We start from the raw sequence: 25,080 nt of genomic DNA, 5'->3' as shown, positions 1-25,080 counted from the left end.
ATACTACACTCGCAGAATGAGTCGTTCAAGTGCACATTTCCGAAACCGATATGGATAACTTCGACAGCCCCTGAAGGCAGCATCAAAGTGCCATCTCAGACGGAGTCTTTACTCTCATCAGTTCAGTTCAGCTGGAGACATGGTGCAGCTGCACTGTTGGGGAGACAGCTCCAGCGGACAGTTTGGTCCACAGCCGGCTCTCAGTCCGGTGTCCTGGACTGTCCCCGGGGTCATTACGGACATCTGCTGTGGGGACCAGCACACTTTATTCCTCACCAAGGATGGAGACGTTTTATCATGCGGACACAACTCTCAGAAACAACTGGGACGCAAGAAATGTAAAGATGGAAGGACGCCCGGTAAGCCAAAAAAAAAAAAAAAAAGAAGTATTCATGTGCAGTAATATTCGTAGTATTATCCAAGTATGAACTTTTTGTCGTCTTTTCTTAGATTGACAGCCGTATGAGTTTATTGCATCCACTGAAAGCTAAACGTGAATCATCACAGCAAACATCTCACAGGCTAAGAAACAGAGTTGAGTTTCAGTTTCGTTTCCTTCGCGTCAGTTCGGGCAACGAAAGTAACCTGAACGAAACATAGTGGTGAGTTCAAGTCGGACATGTATTGATGCACGTAGTCTGCGAAACATGGGTGGACATAAGATAAACAGACACTATCAGCAAAATATAAGCAAACTGTCAAACTAAAAGTACTTTTAATGCAGAAAACCTTTCAGTTTTATGTTATTGGGTCGCTGTTAACGCATAAACTGCTTCTTTATCCTGGTGTTTGATAATTTAATCTGTATCACATTATGATGAGTTGATGAGAAAGCATAATGTGAAAAGTAGAAACTTGCTGTCAAATAAATTCAGTTAAACAAAAGTATGATGTTGCATAAAATGAAAATACTCAAGTACAAGTACATCAACATTATACAGCTTTTCACTACTGTAAACAAGAACTTGGCACCTTCACGTGCTTCTGTTTGTGTTGTCCTGTGTAAGGTCGTGTGGAGGGGCTGGGTGCCGTGGTCTCAATGGCTTGTGGTCGGGACCACAGTCTGGCTGTGTCTGCGTCTGGACACGTCTTCTCCTGGGGTGCGAAAGAGGACGGACAGTGCGGCGTGTCATTGAATCTGCTGTGCAACAGTCACAGACCAAGGCAAGATCTCAGTTTGGGACATATAGTATGTACAGTGACTACGTGGTAAGAAAATTGAACGTCAGCCTTTTCATTCTTTAACGCATTATTATCTCATCAACACGCAGTAAAGTGCCCATACCGCTGCCAGTCCCGGTGATCCAGGTCGCCTGTGGAAACTCCCACTCCCTGGCACTGACTAAAGGTAGGACAGTGAACGCACCGATGACGTCTTTGTGTGTTTATGTGGAACAGTGACTATTCATTTTACCTGTTTTTCATCATCTGCTTATATAAGTGTACAGACTCTGTGGTTCATTTAATATTTTTTTTCCCCCTCCATCCATCTCCATCATTTTCCACTTTCACAGGAGGAGACGTCCTCTCGTGGGGTTTGAACAGTCATGGTCAGCTGGGCCTGGGGAAGGAGGTGTCTCTGCAGTACACACCCGCCCTGGTACGAGCTCTGACCGGTGTAGCCGTGACCCAGATTTCAGCCGGAGCGACCCACACTCTGTTCCTCACACTCCCAGGCCTGGTGTACTGCTGTGGGGCCAATAAATCTGGCCAGCTAGGGCTCAACAGGGTGGACGAGATGGGTACAAATAACTGCTTTCACTTGGTCACAAACTGACTTTTAGCAGGCAGCTCATTGGGCTCATTCATCAACCTCCTGTTTATATATTTCATCTCATTGTACGTATCGTCATTCTGTCTCCTCTCTAACAGGCAGGTTCAACATCTGTATGGTACCTGCCCTCAGACCTCTGGCTGTGGCGTTCATCAGCTGTGGCGAGGCTCACTCTGCTGCATTAACAAAGGTTCAGCCTTCACCAATCCTCTCAGCTGTATGTGTATCCAACTTAGACAATGTGCCAAACTTACGCTGTGATTTCTAGGATGGCGAGGTTTTCACTTTCGGAGAGGGACGCCACGGTCAGCTTGGCCACAGCTCCTCCGCTGATGAGCTGAGACCCAGGCTGGTCGAGGGTCTGGACGGGCCCGCCTCACAGATTTCATGCGGCAGGTAAAAACTATGCGGGTGCTTATGTGAACATTGAAACACTGTGCTTCAAATTAAACAAGACTTACTTAATTTTGGATCATAAAATCATGTTTACGGTATCTGACTTGAAACGTCTGATGTACTTAATCGAGCACTTTCACATCATATGAAGTTTCCCATTAAGTTCACATCTGCTTCTTGTCTCACAGACGTCACACTCTGGTTTTGGGCTCCTCTGGCCAGCTGTGGGCTTTTGGCAACGGGGCCAAAGGTCAAATTGGGAGTGGACGACCAGAGGACAGTCTGACTCCCAGTCTGGTACAGCTTCCGTGGACCGCTGACAGTGCTGCACCCACACCCAAAGGTCCGCAGGCATTTAGTAGACATTTAGTAGATTTTAATGAGGCCGTCTGTATGAGGTGGATCTGTCTGTGATCTTCTTGACCCATGAGAGCGCTTCCTCTGTGGTGGCAACATGGCTGCCAAAGACTGTCAGATGAAGACTTGAGTTAAAGATCCCTTTTCTTGCGTAGTTCCTCAGAAATGTTCAGCAGTTGGCAGTAAAACGTGCAGTTAAATGAACTCATTTTCGTCTTGTTCTGATGTGGTTGAAGGTGATCTAAGACGAGCAGATTTAGATGATATTTCTAAGTGTTTTTACTGTTTTTGTTTGTTTGTTTAAGCAGACTTGAAAATATCTGCTGGGTGGAATACAAACTTCACTTACACTTCACCCGCACAGGTAATGTGTTTGACTATTTAAAGACTTCCACAGGAAGATACCCAAATTCTATTTTTAAGTTTTAAGTGTAAATAAATGTTGTGTTCATGAAGTTGTCTGGCTTTTGAAGTGTATCTAACGTCTGTCTTTGAAGAGCTTGGACAGAGGACAGATCACTGGGCGGCTGGATGAGAACAAACTGCAACAATGGCTGACAATGACACGCAGCAGCGCAGAGGCCAGCAGGTCCTTTTTTCCCCAATTTATATTATCACTGTAATTATGGAAGTGCACATATGACAAATTGGTCTCGTGCAGTAACCACAGTGTTACTCTCCTTTTCTTTCTTTCTTTATTCAACAGAGAGATAAATTCGATGTTTTTCACAAGTTCAAGTCTTGTTGCAAGTTTCACGAAGGCCAAGTGAGTCCCCTTTCTGTTGTCTGCCTGTGATGTTTAGCAGTTTTGAGGGTAAACTTCAGAACTAAAAGGTGATCTGAGAGTCATTCACACATGTTGGGACTGCATCTTTTGTATTGTAATGCTTTGCTGTTGGTGTCAGTGGTCCTCCATTAGAAGCCGGCGCCTTGACTGTGGACCTCGAGGCAGCAGAAAGAGCTTTCGACCAGCTGCTGGCGGTACCATGGATCAAAAAAACAGTTAAGAACATATGTTCATTTCATGCATCATTGGGGAAAATGTGTTCTTGTCTTGTTGTCTGAATGCGAAAACTACAAATGCATGCTGTGCGGACATTACAATATTGTCTCCTTGATTTCCTTTCCATCCAGGTAAACCTTAACGTCCTGATTAACTTGCTTGTGGTTTCAAGCACTGCCCTGAAATCACCAGAGGTCCTTCTGATCCTGCTGAACTATCCCCTTCTCCAAGAGGACTCTCATGTCATGGAGGGGGTGTTGCCGTTGGCTGTCGTTATCACATATCTGAGCGAGAGGACCCTGACGACACTAAGTAAACAGCTACAGCTTCATTTCTTTGTCTGTGAGATATTCACTTGATACACGCTGTGTAAGTCCCACAGTGTGAATATACTGTACGTGTTTTTTTGTCCTGCAGAGCACTGGTGGTCTTCCCTGACACCCTCCATGCTGATGAAGCACATCTTGGTGTTCAAAAACGCCCTGGTCTTCATGCTCAAAAATGACCTCTTGGCAACACACAACCGAGGAGTCAGATATCTGCTGGAAGTCCTCAAGCTGCTCTACAAAGTCAGTGCAGTGTGTTTGGATTGCATTCATCAGTGGGTTTATGCCAGACCTGTTATAGTTTGCGAGTCTGGGATCAAAGGTGAAAGGAAAGCAGTTATCCTGGGACTAAGCCTACAAACAGAGTTTGATCTGTAGGTTGTTGGGCCAGAGGGGATCTTCTGCATAGGAAGCAGTATAACACACACTCAAAATGCCTGTTTTGCATCATTTACAGTTGTTACTTTGATCGATCAAACCGAGAAACCAAAAGGAGCTTTTATTGAGTACCAAACGTTGTTGTTCATGAGGAGGAAGAATGCAAGAAACTGATAGAAAATGGTCTGCGGTCGGGGGGAGCACATTTGTCCTTTTGTATGATCAGAATTAATTAATTAATGACTGAGATTTAAAATAGTCTCATTGCTGATTAATTGATTATTTTTAGCCAAAAAAATTTAAGAACTATTGACAAAAATGCCTGTCTGAAGTTACACAGCTGTGCAGCTCTACATGTCTTAAACGTGTCCATTCTTCTTCTTTTGTGAATAATGTGTGATGATGTATACGCTTTTTTCACAGGCAAACAAAACTGGAAAGTCCTACAAAGTCCCACTGAGCACCTTTTACGTAGAGGAAATCATTGGTGCAGTGCAGCCAGCGGTGGACCTCACTAATTGGCGGATGTTTTCTAAACTGGAGGTAAAAACATACAATACTGTTACACACACAATGCTGCAGCATCACACACACACACACACACACACACACACACACACACACACACACACACACGTCAATATATTGATAACTTCCATTTCACCAAGAACAAAGTGTTCACTACATGTGTTGTGTGAGTCTGGTGGTAGTTGTAGTTATTTTCTGTTTGACTTCTTATTGCTGAAATCATGTCTTACTGAATCGTCCATTATTTTCTTGAAGGATGACGACAACACTCCCGCCATTTTCTGCCGCTACCCATTCCTGTTCAATCTCGTTTGCAAGGTGCAAGTGTTTAACGTCTTCGCATTCATAACGAAGGTACAGTATGTATCCAGAGTGGATCACTCAGAAACATTTGGCTGAAGGTCTACACAGCAGCTGTGTAGAGCCTTCATTTTGAAGAACGTCTCCCTTCTGTTTTGAGTTCTTTCCATCCGTCTCACAGACAGTGCAGCGTTTCGTTCATAACCTGGCGCTCGAGTGGCCTGATGAGTTGTTGGTAGATCCCCCAGACTCCCCCCCGGCTCCGGTCTTCCAGCTAACTCTGAGACGCACTCACCTGGTCGAGGACACCTTCAGACAGCTCGCGGCGGCCGACCACTGCGCCTTCCAAAGGCAGCTTTTGGTAAACACTCCAGCAAAACTTTGCCTGCTTTACTGGCCTGAAGCTACTTCAGGTGGCTTTACTTCATGGTTCAAAGGGTTACCCCAGTGATTTAGCTTAGCACTGCCATAAAGTTTTGGAACTCACAAAAGAGAAAAAAATCTTAGTGATATTCACGATTAGAGCTGATAATAATTCAGTTTATGTTCCGTTTTCTGTCCTTCGTAGGTGCAATTTGTGGACAACAGGAAGGTGATGAATGTCAACAACAGCGACCTCTTCCTGCACGTGTTTGATGAGCTGTTCTCTCCCAAGTCTGACATGTTCATGTACAATGAGAAGGAGACTCTGGCCTGGTTTCCTCCCAGGGTAAGACCAGTTCATGAAAGAGGACACCATGTATTCATGCATGCTCTATTCCTTGCATACACTAAACTAATTCCTCAAGAAAAAACAGGAATCTTTGAACTTTCACACTCGTTGCATCTTGACTTTGAATTGAATCGGCCTATTTCTGGCTGCACAAAACACAACAGTCGAATTGTGCTTCATCCTAACCGTGTTTTTGTCAGCCCAAAGTGGAGAAGAAGACTTACTTCCTGTTTGGCGTTCTGTGTGGCCTGGCTCTCTACAACCACAACATTGTCCACATGCCCTTCCCACTGGTTCTCTTCAAGAAGCTGCTCAGCGTCAAACCCTCACTGGATGACATGAAGGACTTTGACCCTGTCTTGGCAGAGTAAGATTTAAAAATGCAACACAGTGCTGCTCTGCTGGGGCCATTTCTGTTGTGTTGTTGGTGCTGTTTCAGTCTATTCTTCTGTCACCTTGATTAACAAGTTATATTGTCTGTTTGGTAGTTTATAGGTGACATGTGCAGGTCATAGTTCTTCTCTTATATTCACTGTGTCTTCAGGTCTTTGCGGTGCATGCTGGAGGACTACACTCCTGATGTAGTCGACAGCCTGGACATGACTTTCACGGTAGGTTTACTAAATCATGGTTAAAATGACTGCCGCTGTTATTTCTGCACTTAAACTCTTAATTTTTTATTCCAGTTTAACTGTAAGTGTAATTCATTCCAGGTGACCTGGGGTGGTGAGACGGTCGAGCTTGATCCCACAGAAGCTGGGAAACCTGTCACAGCATCAAACAGGTGTGTTTATGCAGAATCGCTGTGTGTAACAGTCTGCACAGGACTCACAACAGCACAGGTTTAGAGTCTCACAACCCTTAAAGGTCACACGTCACACTCCTTTTTAGCAAGTTAGCTTGTTGCTTGTTGAAAGTACCACACCGGTCATGCATTCTAGTCTGCATGTAAACCCCTCAGCTGCTAGAGGCTGGAAGTTTTCAGGTTGTCCGTCCGTCCCGTTCTCCTGAATGCGGTATCTCAGGAACACCTTGAGGGAATTTCTTCAAAACGTTCACTCACTTGGACTCAAGGATGAACTGATTAGATTTTGGTGGTCAAAGGTCACCTCATAAAACACATTTTTGGCCATAACTCAAGAATTCTTAGGCTAATTTTGACAAGACATCACACAAAAGTCTCATAGGATAAAATGATAAAGTGAGGGCGTTTTATATCCAAAAGGTCAAAGGTCACCTTCTGTGTGACATCATAAAGTTCCTCAGAAACACTTTTCTGGCCATTAATCTACAACATAACTCAGGAACAGAAAGGGAGCTTGTCTTTGTATCATCTAGTGAATAAGAGGAGGTTTACAGAGCGAGTTTCAGCTGAAAGGACGGAGCTCACACACCAGAGTTTGATATTAAACGCCTGACCCTGAACAGGATCAAGACAACACCAAGCAGTAGGAAGGAAGCTTCATCCAAGGTTGAATGATATGAAGGCAGAAGGCGGTTGCCTCCTCCAACATGAAACAGTTGGTCAAGTTAATGCACAATAGATAACACACAGTTCATCGGTCATCGCAGGTCACACAGAGAGTAAAAATACGCTGATTTCATAAATTGACATTACATCCACCTCAAGCTCATTGGTTTAGCTGCCAGAGTTGAAGATGATTTCAGGGCTTCACTCTCAGATTACTGAATATAAAGTATATTTGCCTTTTTTTTTTTTTTTAAATAGGAAACAGTTCGTAGCGGCCTTTGTCAACTACGCCTTTAACAAATCAGTGGAGAGAGTGTTCGAAGAGTTCAAGAGAGGGTTCCTCAAGGTGTGTGACGTCAACGTGGTGGACTTCTTCCAGCCGGAGGAGTTGCAAGCCGTGATGGTGGGCCAAGAAAACTACGACTGGGAGGTGTTCAAGCAGGTCTGCTGAATGTGGATGCTGCTGTTAATCTTGATGCACTTATTTTAATATCAGATGTTTTAAACAAGATTGAAATTTTAAAGTAGTTTGCACTGAGATTTAAGTGTAAAATGGCAAATCTAAATTTGACTGGAGTTCAGTGCTTGAATAGTGTACTTTCCATCACCGTGTGGAATAAAACGTGTGGTGAAACGTCTAAAAGGACCATCATCGCCCTTTAATTTGTTCGATTTCTGTTCATGGTTATTTTTATTTTTCCAAACAGAACACGGTTTATGAAGGAGACTACCACGCTGAGCACCCGAACATCGTGACCTTCTGGAAGGTGTTTGACGAACTGACGGCAGAGGAAAAGCAGAAATTCTTTCGTAAGTACTTATCAATGATCAAGTTTGCCTTCACGTCAGAGCTGCGCCGTCTGTCGTCTGTCCCTCTGTTTCCATCAGATCATTTAGCGTGAGCTCTTCCTTGTTTGTGTCGCCAGTGTTCCTCACAGGCTCCGACCGCGTACCCTTCCTTGGTATGGAGAGCGTCAAGATGACAGTCGCCGTCTTGCCAAACGCTTCTGATATCCACTTGCCAGAATCCCTCACCTGTCACTTTCTGTTATTGCTGCCCATATACCGGAGATACCCAGTCGACAGGACGATGCAGGCCAAGCTCATCAAGGCTATTAATCACAACAGAGGCTTCTGGAAAGAGGACACTGCCGGCTGAAGTCGCTTCTTTAGAAACCTGCCAAATCTAATTTTTTCTAAACGTTGACATATTAATATCATAAAGTAAGTTCTAACGTGGGACCCACATATGAAGGTAGCAGCATCCCATGCGCTGTCATTTAGAAGTTTGAGAAAATTTTTGTTCTTTAATTTTACTTTGCACGCTTGTTAGACAGTGTTTGTGTTGATAAAGCAGCTTAGAGTTATTTATCTAGTACAAAGAGTTAGAACCAGTGTTTCCACACGTTAATCAGCTTTAAACAAAGACAGAGTGAAAGGAGAAAAATCCGTCCTGAAATCCACTGCCACTGCTTCCAGTCACCTCTGCTGAGATGATAACCTCACTTTTTTTTGCTCATTTATATGTCACTCCTGGCATGAAGCACTCTTTCTGTTCATGTTATACAAGCTTCAATCATCAGCAAATGTTTGTGCCTTAATAACCTGCTAAATAAATGACTTTCCACACAGTCCCAGCTCGCAGTTTATCATCAGACTGAATATCTTTTGGGTTTTTTTGAGAACCACAGGTCAACTAACTTCTAATATCCAATAGGGCCTGGCTATTTCCTGGTTTATTTAATTTCCTAGTGAACAAATTGGCATTGTCTTTTATAAAATAATAAAAAAAACCCATCAAATTAAAAAGTTAGGTTAAAAACTGAAAGGCCCACAGACGAAGGATTAAAAAAAGTTTGCACCTCCTCCCCCTTCACAAATGGTTGATCATCATGAGTTTTCTGAAAGACAAATTTAACTACAATAAGTTTTCTGTGGATTTCGAGTACAGAAAGCACCACTCACACCTCAGCAGCTCCATCAGACAGACTTTATTTGTCAGTCGTCATATTTCAGTGGCTTGTTTTTTTTAGATTTGTATGCTTTCAGCCTGTTTTGATCCGTTCGTGATTAATCATGAAAAACAACCTTCAGCTGCAACTTCAGGATTCTTATTCAAATGAGAACTTTGTTAAAACATTTGGAAAAAGATTTTATTGGCATCTCAGTTAACTAAGTGTTTCAGCCTTAGCAATAATCAGTTTCATCTGAAGAAAATGCAAAAATCCTGAAATCCTGAATAGTTTCCTGAAACAGTGCGAATCCTACCCTGGTTTGAATTGGCATTGGCTACATAAAATAAGCGAGACGGCGTATTTCATAGTGACATTAGATGACTTACACGCACATTAAAGCACAACGAAACAGTCTGACATTACAGTTTTTCAAGTGTCTCGAGGAGCCTAAACTTCCAGAGAATAGACTGTCTCATCTTGTCCTTGTCTTTATTCCATCTTTCAATGTGAAAAGCAGTAAATAATTTAGTTTGTTTTTAAAAAGCACATCAAAGTTGACGTTCCAGCGTGAGGTCTACACCTTACTGTGGCTTACAGTTTTTGTTCCAGAGCCATCAGGCTACAGTTAGACAACCCGTGTTTCCACATCCAATGACGACAGAACTGGCACAACTTTTCTCACCCACCAAACAAACCAGGGCAAAAGTCAATCTAGTCAAACATCGAAGCAGAGCCACCTGATCACTTCTAAACCTGAATTTGAGTTCCTCCTTTTCATTAAATGGACGGTCGGTGTGCTTTCTTTTAGTCGGCTCAGATAAATTACTTACGCGATATCAAAGAGCAACGTCTGCAGTAATACTGTGCTATACACAAACACATACTTAAATATTCTTAAAAAACAGAATTACAAACAAATAATTACACAGGATAGAAAACAACTTAAAGCCACTTGCTCTCGCTACAAGTTTCTGAAGACAAAAACAAAAAAGGCAATAATGACACGGGGCTGTGCTGTGAGAGAAAATGCAGTGAAGCCTCACATCTTCTCTTAATAGTCTTGTCTGTGTTGCTTTGCTCCATACATACATGGAGTGAGTCTTGTAAATGTGTACTTGTCTTTGTATCTGGGCAGTGATGGGATGTCATCCAGAGAACCGCAGCTGTTGTGTGTTTCATCCAAGTCCATCATCTCTGGTGTGTGTGTGTGTGTGTGTGTGTGTGTGTGTGTGTGTTTTCTTGGGGGTTTTAGGGGGTGAGATGGCATTCAGACAGTCAAGTTCATCTTCTACACAATGAGTGTGTTCCAGGTTTTATCTGATGAGGTGGTAGGTGAGCCAGTACATGAAGATGGGCTGTGCCGCTGCTATACACATGGTGAGGTACATCCTCAGCTGGTTTCTGGCTCCTCTCACCAGCCTCCCCTCCGCCGCCGCCTCAGATAACAGCTTCAGACGCAGAGTGCGGATCTGTGGGAAGACACGTTCAGGACATCCTTTAATGAGCCATTGAACAGACATAGATTCATGTTTTTATTATCTATTTGCTTCGGAGACTGGTATTGAAGGAAAATTGTCCAGGATGCCAAGAAGGAACCATTATTTCCACCTTAATAGTACATAAGCATACATGGAGCCAAGACATCTAAAAATATACATTTGTGCAGAAGACAACTGGTACATGTCTGGTGAGTGGCAGATTTTGCTGGCATACTGCAGGATTTTGAAACTGGTCCCTAGAGATGAGGCAGAGCGGTCCTCTGCAGACACTGTACGGATCAGGTGAAAGAACTAACTTACTGGTTTAATCCAAGTTAATGTTCCTTGTACAACTAGCTACCATTTCTCAGCCTACAGGGTACAAGTGTTCCAAACACATTTACATCAACAAGCTGAAATATTGCTTTCCAGTAAGTTGCTACATTTCTAACTGGTGAAAATGGACAGGTGTAAGCCAGCATGACCGAAATCTGTCTATTAGAATCAACAATTACAACAGTACAGAGTTAGTACACAGCTGCTACTCACCATAAAGACAAAGATGGCAATACAGCACCACAGTAGAGAGAGATAGTATGCTAGCCTCCCAAACAACAGGCCTGCTACCACGCCTATGATCATCCTACAGCAGGAGAGCGAGGAGACACACAAACACAGTCACAGGTTAGGTATCAGAAAAGACTAAACCACAAAGCAAAACAGCACATTTTCCTCAAATATAGACCGGTGCTGTGGAAAGCTCAATGACTTGCAAGGGTCCCTTATAATGCTTGAAATGTAGCTACTGCCACCCTCTGGCATCTGTACATTACTACAAAACAGACATTAATACACATTAATACACATATTGACTGAAATCAGACAATAACACTTTAGAAGAGTAATCCGGAAGAACAAGGTGTTTAAACAGCCTGATTATGGTGCAGATTTTAATAAATCAAAGATATGGAAATCTACACTATTTATCCACCCTTGTTTTCCCCCCCAGCCTTTGTTAGAGACCCGGTTTTTATTTGGTTTTCATTTGAATAAATATGGTAAAGACACACAAGGTAATGAGGACAGATGAGAGGCAGCGAGGAGGTGAGCTGGTGATGGAAATGCAAACACAAACACAGAAAGAAGTTGTACAAACCCAACATATTTGTAGCCAGAAAAAGCCAGCAGATCTATGGTCGTGAGGTCGGTGTTTACTGTCACAAGGTAGAGCGACAGCAGGACTGCCAGGACTTCCATGATCAACCACACCAACGCTGAGCTGGCCTGAACTCCCAGCAGCTCTGGAGAAAACCTGAAGAGAGCACAAAATAATACAGCAACTATAGATTTATATACTGTGAACTCCACAGTAGACTGCAGTTATAATACATCATCCATGAGGTGATACATCTTTATTCTCAAGCAGCGTTTTTCTAGCTGCATATGACTTTTTCCATTTCAGCACCAATTAGCAATCCACTAAACGGATGTATAATGATGTTACTTGCAAGAACAATGAAATCAAATCAACACAGTAAATAGTAGTTAATAATAAAAAAACTGGACATTTGCTACCCAGCTGTTAATGATCACTGGTTAGATAAAGAATCCAAAGCATCAGATTAGTGTGTCTTTTCCAAACCTGTGTCACTTTGATTAAAAAAAGCATGTGTGTGTACCTATTCTGTGTGCCGAGGGCCAATCCAGCCACCAGGACGTATGTGATGAAGCCCATGGCAGGGATGTAGAGATCGGGAGCGTTCACATCAAAGCGTGGAGCCACAGGAGTGTCCTGCTGGTAGCTCACCTCCCAGTTCTACAACACACACACACATGATCACACACTTACAACTTACACACCCTCCAAACATCTTAAAGACCCATCTTAAGAGTCCCACAAAGAAAAAAGGTTTTCACTTGCATAGTATTACCTCTACCTGCTGAAAGTGGCAGGTATAAGAGAATAAGGTACATTTAGCAGGTTTAAGCAGACTTACCTTGTGCATGTACGGGAAAACTAGAAGGCCCAGCTTCTTCCCCACGTACAATGTGTCCACGGCAAAGTAGTACTTCAGCTTAGAAATTGGGATGAACCTGTCCAACTGGAAAAAGCAAACAGACAGACATGCACACGTTTTATTTGATGGGGTTTGCCATCTTTGAATGTGGGCCGTTGTGTTCAGCCCGCTTTTGCCTTGGCCTGATGTATCACCAGGCTTTTAAAAACAATTCTGTGGGAGCCCTTTCGCATGCTTTCTGGTCAGCAGAGTAACTCAAAAAGTCATGGTTGTGAGTCAGTCTTACATTTTTATCCACCATTTCCCTTCCGTGTGATGCCAGTGAGCTGCCGTATGCCATGGCTAGGTTGGACATGGGGTCTGACAGGATGGACTGGCCTGGAAATCCTGCTGCTTGAGGCCCGGGCTGCTGGGGGCTGCAAAGATGACACGAGAAAACATGTCAACCGAGAGAGCATGACGGAGGTACGAGCTATACTAAAACAAGCTTACATCTATTGTGAGGTGATGAGGGAAAAGACTGCAAGGCTGAATTAACATTAATTTAGGATAATTGTGTCCTATTTCTTCCACAAAGAGTCAAAATTCCATTTTTAAAGATCTGATTGGTTGACAAAGCATAGCTTGATTGTTTTCTCGATATAATATAGAAAGTTTAGTGACAATAACGATTATGCATGTGTGATCACAGTGTGAAGCACACCGGTCCAAGTAGGTGTGCTAAATGACTGAGACCATATGCTGCCAATCAGTGTGCTGAAGGGTGAAAGATTCAAAGAGGTAGTTCGATACCTCAAGCCCGAGTATGTCATGCCATCGAGAGCTACTGTGACTTAACGCACTGAAGAACACTTTGAGGACAAGTAAAATAAACTAAAACTGAAATAAACTGAACTAAAAATCAAGGCAGCTGGGGCAGACAAGCTAGCTCTGACCACCGCCTGCTGGAAGCTCTCACATGAAAGCTGCATCACAGCTACCTGTCACGTCATCGATGCTGACTGGGAGCAGGGTTTGTTTTCTGGGAATCACCTTTTTTTTTTTGTTTTTGCTACCAGGAAAATCTGTTCAAGTCAAACATCTTTAAATGTCTCCTGTCATAATGTCACGTGAGAAGAATTCCTGAGTTAGATCAACGCATCATTTTCCCCCGCTGCTTCTCTGACGTCCGTCCTCTCTCTCACTCTTCTCCAGATTCAGTGAATTAAGGGTGAGGTAAAAGGTTGGTGATGATTGTTGAAACAGTGTAAGGACGAGGCAACAAGGTTTGGGTGGTGTTGTTTCTGCCGAGTTTGAATGAAGTGTGTTTTACAATTATAAAATCACTATTTCAGAGAAAAGCATTGGGTGGCTTTGGGGAGAGTGACAGGGCAGCTGTTTATGGTTAAACTAAAAGGATCTTACCCTTGAGCAAAGAGGCATCTCTGTAGGGATCCTTTTCATAATGCTGTTAGAATAACAAACTGAGCTTGTCAGTAGCAAAAACAAATACCTTCAATGAACATACACTGACGGTGTGCAAACGTCCTGAGGGTTTATATTACAGCCCATTTTTTGCAGCTGCTGGCAGCAGCATTCTCCCTCAGTACTGCACCAATCTCAAAAATTGCTGTCTCGATTAGTCACTTGGACACAAAAACATGGGAAAATAGGGTTAGGAGCACATGGACCAGAAATCCTGACTGGGAGATGCAGTCCAGTGTGCTCAGCTCAAAATTAACCGGTTCATTACTGGTTAATGGGCACTGGGCTCACAAAAGCAAAATTAACTGAAACTGATATCCCTATTTAATATCCAGCCTAACTTCAGCCTGGCTGGCAGGGCTCCCACCCCTACCTGGATTGTGATCCAGCCACAGCTCCACTCATATCCTCAAACAGCTGGCTGCCACCTGGACCATCCACAGAGGTATTCCTTAGACGCATAATGGGCTCTGGATGAAAGAAGAGAGGGGTCAGAGACAGAAATATGTCAAAGAAAGGAGAAGATCAGAACCTCTCAAATCACTTATAATTTCAGGTGGAGCAAAAATTGGGCAAAACTAGTAAAGCAGGCTAAAGCAAGGCAGCCACAATCACAGGAAATCAGAGAAAGCAGCATGCATCTGCACGTATGAAGAGACCTATCCTTCCCTGTTGTTTAAGCCACATTCAAATTAATAGACATTGAAGACCTGTCAATCACCAACACTGGCTGCCCTGTGGGTGTGCGGATAATTGTCAGATTTCTTCATGCACGCACACTGGTGGTAAGGTTGGGCTACTTTGCATCATGTTAAAATACATTTGCCTTTGTGTTTTTTTCTGTTCTAACCACTTCTAACAGACAAGAAGTTTAGCCCTCTCAGAGCCCTGTTCGTTAATGACTACCAAACACCATAACAGTGTAGGCATCACTACACCTTGTCATGTTGGACTGCAAACCAAGTGCTGGTGACAGTGAGTGTCCACAGTGGTGAACGTCTGAAGCAGCCGGTCCATTTCAGACCTCTGTACGGGCCATAAAGTGCAGCTGAAGCATCATGCACCATCAAAATACACAGTGTGAATGCTGTGTGCCGAGCTTCATTCCCTGAGGGAGTAATAACCTTATCACATACTCATCACAAGAGCAGATTACATCATCCTGAAGAGACAAACAGTTTCAGTTTAGACCTCCTTCCCTGTCATCCCTGACAAGAAAGACGGTATGATAGATTTAACATAAAACCTGCAGTGTTTTGGGTCCACAAACACATCATTACATCTTTAGAAGTGCTAAAATAACTCACAGTCTGTCAGCAGTGGCCTTGTGATTTGCATCTTGTAAAACAGCTTAGTGCGCCTTGCATATGTAAACTAGCTAACATAAACATATAAGGTATCATAATACAGCACCGCAGTAGGGCTGAAAGTGTCTGCAAACACACAAATACCACGCAGACATTGCACATAAAACTCCACGCAGAGGGAACACAAATGTTACCGGTGAAGTACGAGGGCTTGCCGTTAGCCAGCTTAGCCTATGAAACGTTAGGTAAATTAGCTCGTTAGCGCTGTTAGCTTAGTTGGTGTTTAATATTAGTTTGTGGGCAAAATATCGGCTACTAATTCTTGTTCATTTAGCCAATGCTGTCTTCCACACTGGCTAACGTCAGACGCAGGTGGACTTCCCTACAATGAACGTTTTGGTGTCTGTGTTTTACACGTTGTTTAACGTTAGTTGTTAGCCTCAGCCGGCTGAAAGCAGCGACATCACCATTCAGTGCCGTTTACTTTGGATTACAGAAAGCTAGCAAGTGCAAAATGCGCACGTGCAGTCGGTGATATTAAAGGCTGATTGGATCGATAAACTCACGTACGTAACTTACGCTGTCTGAACCCACTCTGAGTTGGTGTATAATCCATTTGGACTAACTTGATGGTAGCAGTTGCCTCTTTTGAGGTGCAGTTGCTACTAGTTAGCAAGCTACGGGGAAGTTCGAGTCATTCATAAAATTTACACGGAAGCAAACGCCTTCTTTTACTTCTTCCTTATTCTTAATGACGGTTACAAACCAGCCTAAAATGCAAATATCGCCACCTACTGTATGGAGGCGTCCTGTCGTCCATCCCGTCACGGGAGTACCGGTTTTAAAAGGCCCCTCTCACATTTTTTGTCTCCAACAATTGTTTAATTCTCGACTTCCTTCCTATTTCTACTATTTTACTCTTAAAAATTTCCCTTCCTTCCTTGAACATAGCATAATCTTTTCAACAACCCTCATTTATATCCAGAGCCGGCCCAAGCCTCTATGGGGCCCTAAGCAAAATTTGATTTTGGGGCCCTCTATTTCTGCCAATAATATTGATTGTTGATAATTCACACACCTACTATAATCTCACTGCAGCTCTGGCAGTGTTGTTTACATTATCCATCAGCCTGACATGTCTATGACATGTAAAAAAAAATAAATAAATAAATAAATAAATATATATATATATATATATATATATATATATATATATATATATATATATATATATATATATATATATATATGCGCTTTGTTAATTGTTCTTGGGGCCCCCCTAGTGGCCACGGGGCCCTAAGCAGGTGCTTAGTTCGCTTATCCATTGGGCCGACTCTGTTTGTATCTGCTACTTTCCTTTTCACAGTGGTGGAAAGTAAATTTACTCAAGTAGTAAGATATAACTTGTGTTTTAATATTTAAGCAAAATATTAGGTATTTGTACTTTACTTAAGTATTTTTGATTTTGTACTGCTTTGTACTTCCAGAATACTGGAATATCACACTCAACTACATTACAGACCCAACAGCATGAAACAGTTAAAATTAGCTCCACCTCTTCTAATTACAACATTGAAAAGTACTGCTTCCATGTTAATGCATCAATAATAAAGATCTAATAATATAATAATAAAATACTGATAGGGAGCATTCTGTATGATAAGTATGTTTACTTTTAATTCTTTAGGTATATTTTGTTGCTAATAGCTTCTTCTTCTTGAGTACAATAGAGGTCAGACTTTTTCTTGTAATAGATCATTTCCATTGTGGTATTGTTACTTTTACTAAACTAGTAACGCGTCTAATACTTCTTCCACCACTTCTATTTTATGATATAGTAAATTATTGCCTTGATATTGAAAAAGACAGAATTTCATGATGCATCACTGATTTTACAAACACTTTCTGAAACATTTTTCCTTATTTGTCCTTTTGCCAGATTTTTAACAACTGTGTTCCTTTTTTTCCCCCCTCATATGTGAAGTAAATCCTTGCGTTTAAATGTAACATGAAGTGCTGCTACTGCTGCAGTGGTGGACTCAGGCAGTCTAAGGGGCCAGGGCAAAAAAAATAAAAAGGGCACCAGCTGTATGTGGTGAGGCACCAGCGTGCACAAAGTCATGATGCATTTATTGTGAAACACTTCCAAACTGTGATTAAGATTAAAATAGTTCTATTTTATTATTATTTAATAAAGACCTCTGTGATAAAAACAAACAGGGAACTAGTAGCTATTTAACCATTTAGGGGCATGTAGAGGCTAACTAATTTTCTAGCATGTAGGTCACTGCATCGCATTTTCTCCACTGAAAGGGCTCCCCAGAAGGCACTTCATCTAGTTATCTTGCATAGCTGGCCAGCGTAGAGGGCACTTTATCCTGTTTCATCTATCACAGGGGCACCCAAGAGGGCACGTAGCCAAAAGCAAAAGCAGATGCTTGCAGCAGGGAATGACCGCGGTGATTTCCACACATAAAGACATCGAAAGTAAGGAACGCCTTTTCCAAACAGGAGCAGTCACATTCCAGTACTCAGCAATGACAGTGAATGTGTCTGTGCTGACGAGAAGTTGTTACAGTAAATAAAAAAACAAGTGGTAAACATTCAATAGTCGGCAGACTATTCCCTTCCTGAGGTATGATCAAAAGTATTTTAGAACATGTCTAGCCTCAGGAGCATTTCTGTGAGGCTCCACCTAGGCACACTGGTTCTGTGAGCTAAATGCTGATGCAAGGATGCTAACATGCTCACAATGTCAATGCTAACATGCTGATGTTTAGTTTAGCTTGTTAGCACGTTATTATTTGCTAATTAGCTGTGGTCAGGTGGGCTTAAGTGAAAAGTTGGTTTGTCACATACATTTTGAGACAGGAGTGTAATTACAACAAACAAGGCAGCCGTTTATGCCTCGACTGCATTTTCTACTATTTAACACTGGATTGGATATCCTGGGATATATGGTCTATGAGGGTAAAGAGAGGTTATAAGTGGAAAAAGGCTTTGTGCACGAAACTGAAATGAGCAAATTAGCAAATCTTGCATGCTAACAGGCTACACTAGGATGGCAAGTATGGTGAAAATTATACCTGCTGAATACTGACATGTTATCATTGTGACTGTGCTCGTCTCAGTATATGTAACATTTATTTCAAATTTGTTTCAATTTTGTTTCCTAGGAAATGCTGAGAGTTTCCAGAAATGTTGTCAGGCCAATTATCCTGTTATGGGCAGCGCATAAAAAGATTTCCCACACCTCCTAGCAATTATTTTCTGGTAACACCGTAGGCACCTCATATGCTTGTTGTTTCTCTGGAATGTGATCGAACTTGAGTTCTAAGCTTTAAACAAAGGTGAAGGAACTAAACAACTAAAGACCGAAGGGCACGGTAATATCCTATATATATGACTTCAGAAAGCAACAGTCGTCATAATTCCTCTTGGAGACGGCAGAACTGTTTTTTATGGTTTGTGAACTTCACATCTGTAAAGTCATGGCCTACAGTGTTCAGAGGCAAAGGAGGAGAAGTACTGCACAAGTTGCAGCTGCAAGGAACAGAGGTAAACTGTATTTTCTTGATTATTTTAGTCTGTAGATTGTTAAATTATACTTAAATACATCTGTAGTGGATTGTAGAAAATAACAAATATCTGACCAAAAAACCTAGCAAACTATATCCAGGTGAAGGTACCGTCTGATGATTCCAGTCTACATAGATCATTTTCAATTATTGTAAGATATTATTACACATCTTCTCCTTTAAACTCCACAGCATGATCTACATTTTGCATGTTAATTATATACAACAATTCCTATGTTTATGTTGTTTGTGTTTATTGTCGCAGTAGTAGTGTTATGCTGTCTTCTTAGCCAGGTGCCAAGTCAGCCTGAAAAGAGATTTTAATCTTAATCACACTTGAATAAATGAAAAAATTGAAAGAAATTTGGTGACATGTAATTCTTTGAAAATCTCCAGGTCGCATGTATGTGTTGACTACCCTGAATGTAGTCAACAGTTCAATGGGAAAATGTGCATTGTCCAGACTGTTATAGACTTCGTATATGCCTGCTTTCATTTTATGATTGTTCCTTTTAATTTCATCCTTGCCCATTGTAAATATATTTGTACTGAATTGCAAAAGCAAATGAAGAAAACTGAACATCTTTACCACTTTGGCAACACATTGACTAGACTGAGTTTCACTAGTTCCTTGAAGTGTCTGACTTCCTGCGCAGTGTCACTTACAGTGTCACTTTACATGCAAAAATATATGCAAATTCTGAATTTCCGCTCATTGCCTAATGGGCTGGCTGCTTCTGTGATAGTTACAGTAATGCAAATATGCAGTATTGCATATAAAAAGTGGCACTACTCTCCAGTTCAGCAGTTAGCATTTACTTGGACTAGATGGAGGCTAAACTAGATGCCACAGACACTTTTAATCAAGCAAAGTTACTTATCTACAGTAGCATATTGTTAACAGTAAGAGGCCAATCCATTACACAATCTGCAAAGGTGATACGGTACCTAATATAAGAAGCATATTGAATAACTCACTGCAACTAAATAACTACTAAAAAAAAAAGCATTTTTCATCATGTTTGTAGGTTTTGATCCATGTGAAGAAATTCGAATGGTGCTGCTTGGAAGGACAGGAAGTGGGAAGAGTGCATCGGGAAACACCATCCTAAATGCAAAGGCCTTTGCAGCCGACCTCTCTCCCTGCTCTGTGACGTCAGAGTGTCAGAAGGCCAGAGGAGTGGTGGACAGACGCAGGGTGGCTGTCATTGACACACCAGGGATTTATGATACAAAGTACAAAGAGGACAAAGTGATCAGGAAGCTGAAAGAATGCATCTCTCTCTGCGCTCCCGGTCCTCACGTGTTTCTGATTGTGATCAATTTGGGCAGATTCACAGAGGAAGAACGGAAAACTGTTGAACTCCTGCAGGTGGTGTTTGGTGAAAAAGCTGCAGATTACTCCTTGGTTCTCTTCACTCATGGCGACCAGCTGGGAGACAAAAGAATTGAAGACTTTTTTAGTAAGAGTTACCAACTTAGCCATTTGATTACAAAGTGTAACTGGCGCTATCATGTCTTCAATAACACAGCTTCCCATAACAGTCAGGTACCTCAGCTGCTTGCAAAGATAGACAGAATGGTCTGTGAAAATGGAGGAACATTTTACACAAATGAAATGTTCCAGGAGGCTGAGAGGGCGATCCAAGAACAAGCACAGAAGATTATGAAAGCTAATGCTGAGCAAAAATGCAGAGAAGAAGAAAAACTGAGGGCCAAATTTGAAGGAGAGCAGCTGCAGGCAAAGCTGAAGCATCTCAAAGAGGAATATGAAAGAAAATCAAGAGAAAAGGCAGAGAGGAAAAACAAATTCATTGAAGCTGGTATGATCATAACAGCCGCTGAAGTGGGTGTTGCAATCGGGGCTGCTGGTGGTGCTGTTGGAGGTCCAGTTTGCATAGGCATGGGAGCAGTGGTGGGTGGAATTGCAGGCGATATGGTAGGATTGTTGGCACCAGCAGCTGCAAAAGCTCTGAAAAAGAAATGCTCAGTGCAATAAAACATGCAATGACTGCCAAAGAGTAGAAAAGCACTGAGTAAAGGAGTGACACAGCTACCTGTGCCGCATCTTTTACAGTGATGTGACCAACTTGAATGGATGAAGCAGAAGTAGGCCTGTTTAATTTCCACTGTCCCAGTTCGAGTGTTTTGCATGCCACACTTTTCTGTCATAATACTTTGCATGTCGGATGCCATTTCGTATGACAGACACTGCGATGTTTGCATAGTGTGCTGCTGCTAATGTATGTGTGTCCTATATAACAGATTTGTGTCGATGCTTTTCACGATGTGTGTGTTCCCTCAAAAACAAACCGCATTTGTGTTCAGTGAAAGCAGAAAAAGAGCAGCTTTTGGAAGTTAGTCATCCATTCATATGCGTGTGCATGTGTCTGTGTGTGAAGCCTTTGGGGGATAAGTAACAGCCACATTTTTAGAAAGTGTCTTTGTGGCTGTAGTGACATCAAAGTGTGCCATTCTACTTCTACTGTATTTCTATGCTAAAGATCTGTTTGGGCAGATTGGAAGCAGATGCGTGAAGAATTGTATATGAAAGGCAGACACAGAGAAACACTGCAGGCAAATTCATCTTGGACGGATACATGAAACGCACCAACTTACAAACTGTGGGTAATGGTTAGATAGATATAAAAAAAATAGAAATAAGAAAAAAATACAAATTTTTCCTCTTTTGTTAAAATGACTTTGCGTCTCGCTTTCTGCGCTGACAGCTGGACTCACTAACCCTCAGGGAAAATCTCTCCTCAAAAGGTCTGCACTGTGCGTAAAAGGGCCACACATTGCTCTCAAGCAGCCCTGCCTCACATGCACATGCCTACACACTCACATGTACATGTAGGGCACATACATGTACAGTCATTTCCTCGCTCGTAGCACACACACAAAGGCCCGAACGGGGAGTATTTAAGGGATTTTCTCATGCGGTAGTAATTTTTCCAAAGGCCACAGAGTACAATAGGGGTCAACAGTTAACAGCTTGGTGCGCTGCGACATTGGAGACACATAAGTGGCTTGGGGTGAATCTGTCTTTGTGAATTAAATTCACCAACCCAGACAAGCTCATTTCAAGTACGGACAAGCAAAAAACTGACGTGTGCACATGTGCTTGGCTGTATCTGAGAAACACTGTGCTTTGTGTGTGTGCCTTAATGTGGTATATTTGTGTGAGATGTTTTTTTCAAATCTTCTGAGACCATTTGTACCAACAGGAAAATGCACTTTATATGCCGCACGGGATCCCAGCCAGTGAAGTCACATAGTTACAGTTTGGTTTTGCACGTTGTGAGGCTGGAAGTGCGTTTTTACATCAACCTGCTTTATGCATATTTTCAACATGTGTATGGAAAAGCTGCGTGATAAAGCAGGAAATTCGCACAAACATCAAAATATCACAAATATGGCAACAGTTTCACCACACGGCAAACGTCCAAAACTTGTCTAGAATCAAGATGGCAGCTGAACTGAGCTGAGCTGAGCCATGTGCCAGTACCTGTGCTACACCCAAAGCGCCTGTTTGGAGGGCATGTGAATATTCGGAACATTTTTCAACATGGTTGCAGGTCTGTCTGCTGACGACTTGATCCTCATGGTCAGAAAGCTCACTGAAAACTGGACCGCCTTCTTCTGACACAAAGCCCCGTCAATTCAGAACACCTCAGAGCGATGTGTGTGAATTTGAAAATGCAATTACTGGAGCATTTCCAGTAAATGAATTCCATTCACATTTACTGGATAACACAGATAATTAATGCCTCTATTAAAGAAGGGAAGTTCCCAAAGGATTGGAAGTCAGCCACTGTTGTGCCAATTCATAAATCAGGGGACCTGACTGATGTGAGTAATTATGGGCCGACCAGCATCTTAAACATCACCTCCAAATTGCAGAGGTGTGCTGCTGAACAGCTGACCGCTCAACAGCAGCCTTACACACTGCATCCAATGCAATTTGCTTTTTGAGCAAATTACTTCTTCTTGCAGGACATCAAACTAAAAATGGAGAAAGGAGGTGTTGCTGGAGCCGTGTTTTTAGACTTTAGACCACAGCCACGAACACTCATCTCTGAACAAGACAGTTTTAATTTCTCCTCAAACACACTGAATTGAATGAAGTCCTATCTTGTAGGAAGGGATCAGTGGATAAGGGCGGGCATCGCCCTTCCTGCAGTGAAACAGGTGTGCCCCAGAAACCCATCCTGGGACCTCACCTGTTCATCTTAATGTTTATGATTTACTATTGACCGTAAACGATGTCCATGCAAACTCCAAAGAACAGGCAGTTTGCCTTGATGATCCATTTCTTAATCTTAAGAAGACTGTTTGGATTATTCTTTTTATTTTTAGAAAAAAGACACACTGCATCGTTCAAGTATCTCACGTCAAATAACTGTCAAAAAAGTAAAGTAAGTAATATAACCTGCCTAATTTTTGGTGATACATAGCTTAACAGCATATGAATGCTATGACCACTGGATAATGGATTTTAAAAAGAAACCCCTGAAATGCTGCAACTTACGTCGCACTATAGCTCACCATATGTTATGAGGTGCCCCTCACCCAACACATATACATTCATACAAAGAGCCAGATGGATAATGTAGGTGAAGCAGCTCCCTGACAAGATACGCTTACTGACATTTGCTACTGTTTAAGCTGCGAGAACAGATTGTAATTAAATCTAATAAATTCAAAGCTGTTAAATACAGTCAAATGAACTAAAATGAACATTTAATTGGTAAATTGTCAGAAGCCACATAGACTATATTTCTCTGTACCACTTTCAGACTAGACCCCCGTTTTGTTGATAAGTTAAACTTATGACTTTATTAAAGCTCAATAAACTCTCTATTAGGGCTTTATGTATCAATTACAAGACATTAACAGGAACAACTTGTGGGTTGTTACAGCTTACCCGAGTGTGCAATGTTGCTTAATGAAGGGTCACGAGTTCCTGATGACTCTGTGTCTGTTTCTCTCCAACAAGCCTTCAAGTGTGCAGTTATATATGTTCATCAGGTCATTAATAAAGGCTCATTGGTGTGTCACTCTCTAACAAGACAACAGTGAGGACTGGATTATGCTTGAACAGAACTGGTTCGCATGACATGCTGTCCAACCACGTTGAAAATGAAGTGTTTACATTTGTTCCAAACAGCTACACTCGAGGGCGGAGGGACAAGCCCGCTGCCACAGAGAGAGACGAGTTACGATAACCTCTTCAATATGGACATGTATATTTTTAGGCCGGCTCTCCTGTTGCACGCAGTTGTATTTACAAGTTCTAATGAAGGACAAAAGAGTGAGAGAAGTTCGAACTCTTTTCAGTGTGTCACCTCCACACAGCTGAGCGATCGATTCATGGAGTGAGTGGGAACGTTGGATTGTCAGTGTGGGAAGGAAACTGTTGGCATCAGCTGCCGCAGTGTGGGGGTTGCAAAGGTTCGGAAGCTGCTCGACCATCCGTCAAACAGTTCTGACGGAGTATACTGGCCTTTTTAACGATTAGTAAGTCATCTGCAATTCTAAATATTCATAAATCATTTATAAAGCGTCATTTTGATAGTCTGTTCAGTCTGCAGATGTTAATAAATGGATGTTAGTCCATTTAAAAGTGGACTTAAGGTCAAAAGTCAGAGTCATGCGCCAGCAAAACGAGCTGTTCTCAACCTCGCAACCCAACAGTTATTGTTATTAATGCATTATTTCTCATCTTTTAAACATTGTGAACTGATTTATTCATCGTAATAAAACCACAAGTTATAACTTATTAACTCTTTGGAAACTGAGACGGATGCAAGAAAGAGAAAGACGGAGAAACAAGCACATACACAAAGACAGATTCAATGTAAATTTTCACGTGAATAATTCAAGGATCCTCCTATGGGATTATGAAGTTCACATAAGAGAAATCATCTAAAAGTGGTAAGATGTACAGGGTAGCTGTGTCAAAACAGCTTACATGCAAAAGCCACACCGGCATCAATAATTCTGCAGGGTTTGCCTGGCATGCTTCAAGCACA

The 25,080-nt window shown here is 42.0% G+C and overlaps 3 protein-coding genes across 4 annotated transcripts; 2 read left to right on the top strand and 1 right to left on the bottom strand.

The window, feature by feature from the left end:
* Positions 1-118: 118 nt before the first annotated feature.
* Positions 119-8,877, top strand: LOC143322925 (putative E3 ubiquitin-protein ligase HERC4). The gene is made up of 23 exons (XM_076734366.1): positions 119-359; positions 1,008-1,164; positions 1,272-1,348; positions 1,515-1,742; positions 1,873-1,964; positions 2,043-2,170; positions 2,359-2,513; positions 2,836-2,891; positions 3,025-3,116; positions 3,234-3,293; positions 3,433-3,529; positions 3,662-3,842; positions 3,948-4,099; positions 4,658-4,777; positions 5,018-5,116; positions 5,244-5,423; positions 5,631-5,771; positions 5,975-6,141; positions 6,319-6,385; positions 6,488-6,558; positions 7,504-7,687; positions 7,953-8,055; positions 8,172-8,877. The coding sequence occupies exons 1-23, from the start codon at positions 140-142 to the stop codon at positions 8,402-8,404; spliced, it is 3,060 nt and encodes a 1,019-aa protein (XP_076590481.1). The 5' UTR covers positions 119-139; the 3' UTR covers positions 8,405-8,877.
* A 344-nt stretch (positions 8,878-9,221) lies between these two features.
* On the bottom strand, positions 9,222-16,202 carry yif1b (Yip1 interacting factor homolog B (S. cerevisiae)). 2 transcript variants are annotated; one of them, XM_076735984.1, is made up of 8 exons: positions 16,038-16,202; positions 14,534-14,630; positions 12,983-13,112; positions 12,676-12,780; positions 12,358-12,494; positions 11,835-11,990; positions 11,228-11,321; positions 9,222-10,669 (listed from the first exon to the last, which is right to left on the bottom strand). In XM_076735984.1, the coding sequence occupies exons 1-8, from the start codon at positions 16,081-16,083 to the stop codon at positions 10,514-10,516; spliced, it is 921 nt and encodes a 306-aa protein (XP_076592099.1). In that variant the 5' UTR covers positions 16,084-16,202; the 3' UTR covers positions 9,222-10,513. The 2 variants fall into 2 exon arrangements, with proteins under 2 accessions (XP_076592099.1, XP_076592100.1); XM_076735985.1 differs by having other exon boundaries at positions 16,047-16,195.
* A 2,222-nt stretch (positions 16,203-18,424) lies between these two features.
* On the top strand, positions 18,425-21,044 carry LOC143323425 (GTPase IMAP family member 9-like). The gene is made up of 3 exons (XM_076735265.1): positions 18,425-18,437; positions 18,918-19,025; positions 20,074-21,044. The coding sequence occupies exons 1-3, from the start codon at positions 18,425-18,427 to the stop codon at positions 21,042-21,044; spliced, it is 1,092 nt and encodes a 363-aa protein (XP_076591380.1).
* Positions 21,045-25,080: the final 4,036 nt, after the last annotated feature.

This window comes from Chaetodon auriga, chromosome 7, assembly GCF_051107435.1.
Source record: "Chaetodon auriga isolate fChaAug3 chromosome 7, fChaAug3.hap1, whole genome shotgun sequence".
Taxonomy (NCBI): domain Eukaryota; kingdom Metazoa; phylum Chordata; class Actinopteri; order Chaetodontiformes; family Chaetodontidae; genus Chaetodon; species Chaetodon auriga.
This window is presented reverse-complemented; position numbering and strand designations above follow the sequence as displayed.